We start from the raw sequence: 11,523 nt of genomic DNA, 5'->3' as shown, positions 1-11,523 counted from the left end.
ACAAAGTTCAAACATAATTTGAGCGTAACTTAACATGTTAAATCATAAAAATGACTACGTCAACAAAAAAAAATTATTGCATTAAATCATGAAAATTATCAAGCTAAAACATGATATATTTTTAACTCATGTTTAAACATTGAAGTTAATCACGCTAAAATGTGAAAGTTGTTATATTTCATTGTCATTATGTAAATATGTGAAATCTGCATCCATTTTCTGTACCACTTATTTTAGTCAGGTCCACTTTAGAAGATTCAGCCATGCACTTCCATGCAAATCCTTTGCAGGGCGTTGAAGCCAGTTTTTGTTAAAGACGGAAACAGGGAAGTACTGGAATGTGCAGAGGAAATACAAACAGCAGTAAAAATTTATTGCTTCTCAGCAATCAGGACAATATTGTTTACAATTCAAGTATGAGTGAACGAGCGTCACTAATGAGACGTACACGCTACAGTTGCAGCCAATGGGGTAGATCATTAACCAGTCCTACTTTTCTCTGGAATGTCTTTGAGTCACTTGATTGGCTAAATGCGCGTACTTGGGATCTTTTCAGCCAAGCTCCTCCTTGGCTTTGCCCTGTTTACGGGGCATCTTCTTGCTGTTGCTGTCCTCCACCTCCTTGCTCTTGTAGTAGTGAGGAGCAACTTCCAGAAGCCAGCCGCTCTCGATCTCCACCACCTGGATGCAAGGGCAATTAGCGCACACAATAGTCAGTAGTGTTTCCTCCTTTTTGTGCTTTATCAGCATGATAAACAAGTTTTGTTTCCATAGTGGAGTCAAAGTGGAAGAGAAATTAATGCTTTGTTTTACTGAGGTGTGGGTGTTATTTTTAAACCTGACCAGCCGGATAAATGGAAAAAAGCATTACATAAATGTTTCGTAAACATGAATATTTCCTATTATTTTCAGGTTTTCTATTATCTTTTTAAAATGTTTTTAAATAAAAACAAAAATGACAGTAAATGTTTTGGGGAAAAAAGGAAATGTAAATATTTGAAATAAAAAAAATAAAGTGTAAATATTCTTTGATTTCAGTAGTACTCCATTAAAGCAACACTAGGTAACTTTTCAACCTTTATAAAAATATTTTTATAACATTTGTGATATATCGACTGACAACGAGTTGAAAGACGCTTCTGTTATATCTTGACGGGGTCTGTGTCACCTTCCCCGGCACTACCGTAATTTCCCGAATATAAGTCGCACCCGTGTATAATGCGCACCCCAAATTTACTTGTAAAATTTAGGGGAAATTATTGTACCCGTTTATAACGCGAACCCTAATTTTAGCACCAATAAATAGAAGAATACAAGAAAACAGCTTGTATACAGATACACGTGTCATTTTACTGAATGGTGAAACACAGCACAAGCATAGCATATTAGTAGTTCAAAACATTACCATAAACTGACAATATTTACGGTAATAATATGATTTGACAACTTCTCCAACTTAGCAGAATCTAGGAGAAAACAAAACAGATGTGACTTTTCTTTTAAAGGCTCCTGTATAACTTGCTCGTTTCATCACGATGAATCAATGTTTCTTCCATGGATTTATACGGTAACATTAAAGTGAGAACGTAAGTCGGAAATCCGAGACTGCTCATCGCTGTCGACACGACAGTAACAATAGGAACTATTGCTATTTGGGTTTGGGTTTCCCGAGGGACAGATATAGTTGACGGACACACACAGGAAGTCTGTGTTGTTACGTTTGTTATGGTCCGAGTTGCGGAGCTGCAACAAACGTTGACCCAAATGAGTTCAACAAACTAAATTCTGTGCTTTATGAAGAGTGAAAAAAGCAGAATTTAACACAGACGAAATCATTCGGCCGATCACAGTGAAGTATCACCGAAACAAAATGGTGACGTCACGTACTGTAATGGTCGGCAACGGATCGCCGCATACGTTTCTTCAACACAACGTGGCCGTGTCAATTTAAAAAAATCGCGTTAACGAGCGGTAATTAATTTTTTTAATTAATCCCGTTAAAATATTTGACGCAATTAACGCACAAATGCCCCGCTCAAACATATTAAATGAACAGCAAAGTGAAAGGTGTACTTGTTGTGTTTTTCGGAGTTTTGCCGCCCTCTGCTGGCGCTTGGGTGCGACTGATTTTATAGGCTTCAGCACCCATGAGCATTGTGTAAGTAATTATTGACATCAACAATGGCGGGCTACTAGTTAATTTTTTGATTGAAAATTTTACAATTTTTATTAAAACGAAAATATGAAGAGGGGTTTTAATATAAAATTTCTATAACTAGTTATTATCTTTTATTTATTTTCTATAAATGTTTATAAATATTTATATATTTTATTTATTATTTTTATTTATCTTTTAAGACCTACAAGTCTTTCTATCCATGGATCATTTTAACAGAATGTTAATAATGGTAATGCCATCTTGTTGATTTATTGTTTTAATAAAGAAATACAGTACTTATGTACCGTATGTTGAATGGATATCCAACTCGGTCTTATCTTTCCATTCCAACAATAATTTACAGAAAAATATGGCATATTTTATAGATGGTTTGAATTGCAATTAATTACGATTAATTAATTTTTGAGCTGTAATTAACTCGATTAAAAATTTTAATCGTTTGACACCCCTAGTTTATGCAACATATATATATATATATATTTCTGTCTCCATCCATGTACCCGTTTATAATGCGCACCATGATTTTACAAGTTGATTTTGGGGGAAAAAAAGTGTGCGTTATATTTGGGAAATTACGGTAATTAACTTTGAGGAAGGTGGCAGGAACCCTGCCAGACAAAAAAACTACGAATGTGCTGACTGCTTTACGGCATACGTTGCTTCCTCCTTTTCCCATTCATTATAAAAGTCAGAAGTCGATGTGAACGCTTTCGCGTGAATTCTGCAAAGATGGCAGAGCAACAAAAGAGCCAAAAGTTTTGTCTAAGGAGGAAAAAAAAGAGGCTACCAGAATATAGGGGAATAAATATTACTCGCTGGCGTGACCAAAATCTACTATGACGAGTTCGGGTGGGGTGGGACGGTTAGCCACACGAAGCCACACGGTTGCTAACCGTCATATGCTACAACTGGATTCATTACCTTATTACTATTTGTCTTTAAAACAACCATTGGAAACAGAAATGTTGTTTGATCCATCTGCAACCGACCCGAAGAGTGATTTTTGATTCATTGATGACTTTTCGACACTGTTCGGGTCTGCGCTTGTCATCATGGGAAACGCTGCACTGGTCCTCATGGGAAACGCAGTCTTCCTTTAGGCTAAACACTACCGCTTTTGTCCACTGGCGTCGCTAAAATCGACCAAACTGAAAAGTTGCAAAGTGTTGCTTTAAAGAGCATACGACACGAGAAAAAAAGTCTTAAATGGCATTATTATGTGAATTAGAATCATATTATGAGACGATTCGACTATATACAACAATTTAGCAAAGCGCAGATGACGAGAAATTAGTCTTTTAATCTGCCGGTTAGCCACGCCTACCATTATAGGGCTTTAGCGTCCCCAACAGGTGGATGACGTCAGCGGTAGACTGGGCTCATCGGTTTTACTATTCAGCCTATTGAGGGGGAATTATTCAGAACGAGGAAAACGCAACGAAGAGAGCCGCAAAATGTCATTGTTTCAGTCTCTCTACTCCAATATTTTTACAGGATATTCTTTTTATCCAAGTATTTTTCCCCAATAGCTATATAAATGGCTTGAGAAGGACCAGTGAGCCCGTCGAGGGGGAACTATTCACAACGAGGAAAACGCGAGGAAGAGAGCGGCAAAATGTCATTGTTTCTGTCTCTTTACTTCAATATTTTTACAGGATATTCTTTTTATCCAAGTATTTTCCCCAATTGCTAAATAAATGGCATGGTCATGACAAATAACCTGAATGGAATATGAAATAATAAAAATGCATTTATTCAGGACGACATGGCAAAATTACTCCATAATGGTCAAAACTGTCGACTTCACCTTTACTGTCGCACCTCCCGAACGATATTTTATGACACCTAAATCTGACATATGTCATTTCCCTTCCCCGGCTTCGGAGAATGTAAACAAACCAGAAGGCGTGACAGCTAGCCGACATGCTAACCCGAACCGAGTGATGTTTCAAAGTCTTCGAAGCGGAAAATCACACATAACTATCCTGGATTATTTGACATGACGACCCGGTTGTCGATTGTCTTCGCGGATCGGCAAACCGCCCGGCGGAGAGCAATTTACAGTTCGTTCCCCGGATGAGGGTAGCTGGAGTTGTTGTGCAGCTAACGTGCTGCTGCTAAAGAGCATTAGGAGAGCTTTTTACATGCCTATCAATGATCAAACGTAAGTAGTCCTTCATTTAAAGGAAGTTTGTAGTGTTTACTTTGTAATCGCTGTATTCGTATTTGACATAATACAAAACAAGATGTTTACTCACTTCCTCGTAAGTCCAATGGTCCCACAGTAAATATCCGCGGTGAATGGGAACCTTTTGAAACTCCAAAAAGGCGCATACGCCTCTCCCTCATACAGAATGATTTTTCTGCAGCCGTTTGGCTGGCGTGATGCGAAAAATAAACGTATTAATCCGCAAAATCAGCTGAATCCTTCATCCTCATACACAACAGTACACTGTAGCGTGAAGAGGACGTCTTCTACCGTACACGTCACAGCGCCCTCCTCCTCAATGCAAGACCGAAGCCGGAAGCCACTCATTTTCATGGCGCGGGATTCAAAAAACTAAATAAAAATAGCGATCGCTTCCACACACATCCAAGCGGCCCATATCATTCAGGGGCATAAAATACCGCGTGTATTATGAAATAAACATGCTTTTTCGGGTCACAGACACTTTAAAGCAGACCAAATATGTATTTAATTAACAAAATTAAATCATGAAAACAATGATTAGTTTCATAGTTCCATAATATTCATAGCCCAAATTTTCTCAGCGCATGGATTTTGGTTCCAATCCATTTCATGTAACCACAGTAATACTACAATAAAAAACACGATTTATATTGTAACCATTTAGTGGACAATTGGCCGATAAAAGTATTTAAAACAGTGTCGGAAAATACGCACCAATATTTATGTTGGCTTAAAAGTTAATGTACAAGCCTGTAGCCTTTGTACATGGGTTGGTCACAGCTTAACACAGCAGCTATGCTTCGAATGACCTCTAAATGTCTCCAAACTAAGATGCTTAGTTAAGTGAGCAAGGACCTTTTGCATTCATGTGTCACAAATAAAATGAACAATAAATCAGATATATATAATGCATTACCAGAAAGAAATAGTCACTAAGAAAAGTAATAAAAACACATAATTTATCATTTTAAAAAAGTATGCGCAAAAGCACAGCAAAATGCATCTTGGTCACAATAAATTGTCACTCATTGGCATTGTCTGGGCCTACGATTGCCTGCCTGTAAGTACTGTGTGAGCCATATGTAATATGGCAGTGCCTTATTGACACTTTGCACTTGCCAGGATTATCTCTGACAACATGATCCAAAAAAACCTATGTTTGCATTATATAGTTGAAGAATAAATATAGTAGTGCAATATTGGCACTTTATCCATAACTTCATTTGAAGTTGTTCTCTTATTTTTCACAGAATGTTTCTTTTGAAGTAGTTACATTTATCATTATTAAAGCATCCAGTGGGGCGTCACAATACAATTACCCATGATAAGTTAAACCCATGACTACATATATCGGTAACAGTTTGTTATCAGTATTGGATTTTTGGAGTTGGAAAGCATCGTAATATCGGTTAAAAAGTCATCATCGGAAAACTAAAAATAATTGTCTATGGGAAATGTTAATGCCACAGACCTGTCTCATGAACTCCTTAGTAGTCATGACCAGCTCGTGGTAGATGAGCCATCGAGGCTGCTCCTCAAAAAGCGAGCTGCTGGGGTGGATGTAGACCGTCTGCTGGTGTTTCACCGTCCTGTAGCCTCCTTTGCTTAGCCGCGCTGTGTGGTAGAAGTAGCCTGCTGTCACCGCCTGGAAAGAGCAAATTGCTCGCATTCAGATCATGGTGACCAACATTCAAATACAGAAGAACCGACCTTGCGAATGGGCATGGCATCTCCCTGCGAGCTGACCATCTCCACCTCGATGCGCTCCATCAGGCCCTCCAGCTGGTCGCGCACGTCCCGCGCTCGCCGCATGGAACGGAACTGGATGAAGTTCTCGTAGCACCACTGGGTGGAGTAGCCGCTCTCCACCCACTTTTGCAGATTATGCGTGGAAAAAAAACACTATTAACCCATTTCTTCAACGCCTCTTCTACTACTTCATGTTACTGTCAGTACTTCTGAAATCCTGGGGATCATACAGTATATAGGTGATCATTTTGGAATGAGATGTGTTGTGCAATTAGACGCGATACCATTTTATGACACCAACTTTTTCTTGCAACTTTCATGCAACGTCAATGTCATGATCAACTAAAGCGTGTCCTTACTTGATTATAGACGTTGAGCAGCACTAAATGATCTCCACCGGGTACCACAAAGTTCATCCTTGCATTGTCGGCGTGCACCGCCTTGTCCTTGGGCCGGTAGAAGATGGAGTTGTTGACGGACAGCATGGCGGCAATGGACAGGACCTCCTCGGAACACTTGTACCTTGAAGCGTTTATGGTGTGAGTGACATGGATAAAAACAATTATAAAACATGAAGGACTCACTGCTCAGAGGCGAGGATCATCTTGCTTAACATGGGGTCCACGGGGAGCTCGGCCATCCTGCGACCAAGCTTAAATGCCAAGACAGGAAAGCGAGAAACTCATTGGCTTCAATCAACAACTAATTTTTTTTCTAATTAATCCAAAACTGTATTTTGATTCACTGATTCGATTCATTTTTTTCGAGACATTGCAGACTAAAAAATGGACAGAATTCTTTTTTAGGAGCCTTTTAATTGTAAATACTCACTTACTGTAATTTCCGGACTAAAAGCCGCTACTTTTTCTCCTTCATTTTGAATCCTGCTGCATATGGTCCAGTGCGGCTTATTTGTTGATTTATTTGGGTTAATAGGTAACACTTTATTTGACAGTAAATGATGTCATCAGACTGCCATAAGACCATCATAATAATGCTTATGACAGACGTCATTAAGTATCATCCAATTTATATCACCAACACTCCATTTATGTCCGGTTCGGATATTTTACATCTATTCAAAAGTGAGATCATTTGCAGGATGACACAAAATGACATCTGTTATAAGCAGTTATTAATGCTCATGGCGGTGTCATGTCATAATTATGATGCTCTGGCGCCAGTGTCAAATTAACTGTTACCAAATACCAGATCTAGATTAATGAAACAACTGGAAGAGTAACTGAAGAAATAATTAGCACAAAACATGAATTTTGATTGTTATTTACATTTGCAGCGCTGCAATCCATGCTAGGAGGCACGTTGGATGAAAACAGTGTTGACAGCAGGTGGCAGCAGAGGTTGACTGTCTCCCCAAAGGGTGCAGTGATGGCCAAATGAAGCTTCTTGAAGCAATGAAGCTTTGCAGTCAATTAGTTCAAAGCTATATGGTGGTTCATTTGGTCTTACAACATTCTTGTGATGCTGCTGCCAAATAAAGTGTTACCAGTTAATATCTTTTGGTGTAAATATCTCATAATACAGTGAGGACAGCTGCGGCTTATTGTCCAGTGAGGCCCATCTATGAACAAATGCTGTTTTTGTGTCACATTTGGTGGGTGGCGGCTTATAGCCAGGTGAGCCTTATAGTCCGATTACGGTACTGTATTTTAAAAAGGAAATAAGATCATTTTCCCCTTTATATATTTCTCTTTTTTTAACATACTCCAAATTATGTACTTGAACTTCATAGGTACCAATATTATATATAGTAAAATATATGCATTAGGTGGCATACCGTGGTGAGTTCTCCCAGGTGATTGAGCGCTCCGAGCGCGTAAAGCTGCTCCAGGGCCATCAGCAGCGTTTCGTGCGGCGGTGGATCCATGAAGTCAAAGTGGAGGAGGTCGTTGATACCTAGCGATAGACAGATAAATACAGTAAACTGTAAGTAAATAGTGTATAACCTTTGTTTTATATATGAGTCGATGAAACAACTCATGGCAAAAATAAACGGTGATTAATCAACTGTCAAAGTAATCGTTTGTGGCAGCCTTATGGAGACCATTTGGATCTGTGCGCATAGACTGTTGGCCTGAATTACTCCAGGATCTATTCAAGCCTACCTAAACTCTTGAGTAGAAGAACTACATTGCCCAGGTTGGTCCTCTGAATCTCTGGCACGGTCATCTCCTCCATTTCATGCTTGAACGCCCACGCCGTGTATAGCCTGAAGCATTTGCCGGCGGCCACTCTGCCAGCACGACCTGCTCTTTGATTGGCCGACGCCTGTGAAACGCAGTGCGGCATAAGAAAACGAGCGAGACACGGCAGAAGTTAAAAACGGGAGGTGTGTGTGGTCACCCGTGAGCAGGGCATGACGATGAGCGACTCCATGCCGGTTCGGGCGATGTAATTCTTTTGCTTGCAGAAGCCCGGGTCGATGACGTAGATGATGCCGTCGATGGTCAGCGAGGTTTCTGCGATGTTGGTTGCTACTACCACCTGCCAATGAAAGAAAATGCTACATAATAAACAGCGGCGGACAGCGAATTCGGGCGCTGGGCGACCAAGCACACGGTCCCACCTTGCGTGCGCCAGGTGGCGTGGGGCTGAAGATCTTGGCCTGCATGTCCGATGGCAGGTTGGCGTAAATGGGTAGGACGAGAAGCTCGGCGATCTTGGAGCCCAGTCGCCGACATCGGTCCTGGAGTTGCTCGCAGCACGTCTCAATATCTTCCTGTAGGGAGGAAGGACAGAGAGTTTGGTTTTGGATTCACTCATGGGAGGCAAATAAAATTGTGTCTATCACAAAAACAAAACTCTAATCCTTCAAATCAGTGTTGTTTTTGGCAGCCCTTTTAGTTTACATCTTAGTCTTAGGCTAGGTTCATACCGCAGGTCTTAATGCACAAATCCGATTTTTTGCTATACTGTATCTGTTTCTTTGGCGTGCCCGTTCAGACCGCCTTTGTCCATTGAGCCCGTTCAAGTATCACGCATGCGCACTAATTCGCAGTCCGAGAGGACCGAGGTGCGCTCAGCAAAGTGACCCACATTCGCAGAAGCATCAAAACAAATTGCACATGCTAGCTGTATGTCATTCCATGGTGATCATATTTTGATTTTTAAAAAAAAAAGACAAAAATAATAGACATAAATAATACCCGTTTAATCTTATATTCAAAGTTTATATGGACTGATAGAACGAATACACGCATGCACATAAGCCTTGACGTGTGTGCGTGACGTGGGTGCATCAGTTTGCCCCGTCTCGGCCATGTGGGCAATACTAAAATATTGCTCATTCAGCGCACAGAATGAAAACCGAGAATTGTCAGGCTTATCCTTTTTTTAATTTAATTTTTTTTTTTTTTAATGACTGTGGTCAAGCCTAAAATCTAGAGGTGGGAATATTTGGGCACGTAACGATTCGATTACGATGACGGCATGAGTTGATATTTACTCTCGGTCCGTTCCTCATTGCATCCTGAAGACCGCGCTTACTGTGTTTTATTTCCGCTTTACCTGGTATAATTCAATAATCGGAATTTGGATGTTTGTGAATCGTTCTCGAATCTTCCACGGCCGAATCGCGAATAATCTAAGAATTGGAAATTTTGCACTCCTCTACTAAAATCAAGCTAGGCGCTAATGCAGAGCAACATCGCTGTCGTCCTGTCTGCCGCTTCTACTCTTTGCTGACGTAATTGCTGCATGAATTCCGATTTGGGAGACTTGACAGTTCAGACTGCCAGCCACATTCTTGAAAAAATGTGGCCTAGATCGGATTTGAACCACATATGAAAGTGACCCAGATCGGATTTGAAATGGTCCACTTCTATGCGACTTGTCAGGTTCAGACCGTCAAGTTAATGCTGCACTCGAGTCGGAAAAACACGAAAAGATCGGATATATGCATTAAGACCTGCGGTATGAATCTAGCCTTAGTCTTTTGTACGATAATACTTATTAGTCTTAGTCATATTTTAGTCATCTCAAAATCTGTCTCGTTTAGTTTTTGTTGACAAAAACTCAAGACTAATTTACTCTATTTTTAGTCGATGTTTGCTAAAAATGTTTTCGTCTGTAAAATTAAAATATGTTACTCCAAAAATAAATAAATAAAGGTTTCCAACTATTTCGAAAGAACATTGACAGACGAGCTCATATTGTAACGTCTATCTACAAGGACAACAATACACGCCCAGCAGGGGAACAGTACATTATTTTCAATTAATTATACTCACCTGGAATCCACATTCCACAAACTAAGTAAAAAAAAAAGTTGTCCAACAGTTTAAGAGGACACGCACCGTTAGCATTAGCCTAATGCTATCGTGCATGCTATGCCAACGTTACGAGTTACATTTAGTGTGTGATCATTATTCAGCACAGACCTTTAAAGGCTCAAGCAACATTGCATATTTTCTCTGGCCAAGAAAACAAATCTTACCGTGTACAAGCCTTCATAGAGACTGTAGACGACACACTGGTAAGTCGGGAAGGAATGGGGGGGGGGGGGGGGGGGGCAACACTTCACGAGTGACACAAACAGACACTGCTAAGATGCAGGCTAATTACACATAAAATGCCACACATTGTGAATATGAGATGAAAACTATTGCGCATTTTCATCTCATTCTCGTCTCGTCAGATGAACTTGCATTCGTCTCAATATGTTCTAGTCTCGCAAAACACGTTTTTAGCTCGTTATCGTCTTGTCAACGTCATGAAAAAAGTGTTCGTGGACAAAATATTTCGTTGTCGTCATCGTTGACGAAGACAACACTGCTTCAAATCAAGTCTTTATTTTTCTGATAGTTCTAAATCAATGTAAATAAAGTTTTCTGCAGTGGGGAGACTAAGGAAATGATTAAAAAAATTATAAATAAGCTACATTACTCCATCAGCCACAGGGGTCAAATCTTGGCGGCTGAAAGAGCAAAATTTATGGTAATATACAAAATGAATTAATCATTGAATGGGTCATCAAATAGTTTATTTTAGTATTTATTTGCTTTAATATTTAGTGAAATATATATATATTTTTCAATGTCATTTTTAAGTATTTGTGTAAAGTTATTATTTATTTTTTTGTTGAGTTATTTGTACAGAAATACATAAAATAAAAATGGAAATAAATATTGAAGTAAATACATAAAACTGCAATATAAATTGGTAAATATAAAAAATCTAAACAAATGATGAAATACAATTTCAAATAAATCTTAAACTCTATACTGAACAATCAAATATTTTATGACACATTAACTATAAACATAAATATGAATGTATGTATAAAATTTTGGCATCATTAGTCCTAAATGATGGTGCCTATTCTGTTCTACAAACGGACAATTTCATTTAAATGAAGTCACATATGCATTCCTCATTTCATAAT

At 39.3% G+C, this 11,523-nt stretch overlaps 1 protein-coding gene across 1 annotated transcript in view; it reads right to left on the bottom strand.

Annotated features, from left to right (window-relative positions):
- Positions 1 to 341: 341 nt before the first annotated feature.
- The window catches only part of dhx16 (DEAH (Asp-Glu-Ala-His) box polypeptide 16), a 28,806-nt gene continuing 17,624 nt past the window's right edge, over positions 342 to 11,523 (bottom strand). Inside the window, exons 13-21 of the mRNA XM_057835191.1 lie at positions 8,707 to 8,859; positions 8,484 to 8,624; positions 8,246 to 8,408; positions 7,918 to 8,036; positions 6,704 to 6,771; positions 6,479 to 6,641; positions 6,081 to 6,242; positions 5,842 to 6,015; positions 342 to 681 (exon numbers count right to left, since the gene is read on the bottom strand). Of these exons, the coding sequence (XP_057691174.1) occupies positions 553 to 681; positions 5,842 to 6,015; positions 6,081 to 6,242; positions 6,479 to 6,641; positions 6,704 to 6,771; positions 7,918 to 8,036; positions 8,246 to 8,408; positions 8,484 to 8,624; positions 8,707 to 8,859 (1,272 nt within the window). The 3' untranslated portion in view covers positions 342 to 552. The remainder of the gene's footprint in view (positions 682 to 5,841; positions 6,016 to 6,080; positions 6,243 to 6,478; positions 6,642 to 6,703; positions 6,772 to 7,917; positions 8,037 to 8,245; positions 8,409 to 8,483; positions 8,625 to 8,706; positions 8,860 to 11,523) is intronic.

This window comes from Corythoichthys intestinalis, chromosome 4 (assembly GCF_030265065.1).
Source record: "Corythoichthys intestinalis isolate RoL2023-P3 chromosome 4, ASM3026506v1, whole genome shotgun sequence".
Classification (NCBI taxonomy): domain Eukaryota; kingdom Metazoa; phylum Chordata; class Actinopteri; order Syngnathiformes; family Syngnathidae; genus Corythoichthys; species Corythoichthys intestinalis.
Note: the sequence above shows the minus strand (reverse complement) of the source record. Positions and strands in the feature narration are given on the sequence as shown.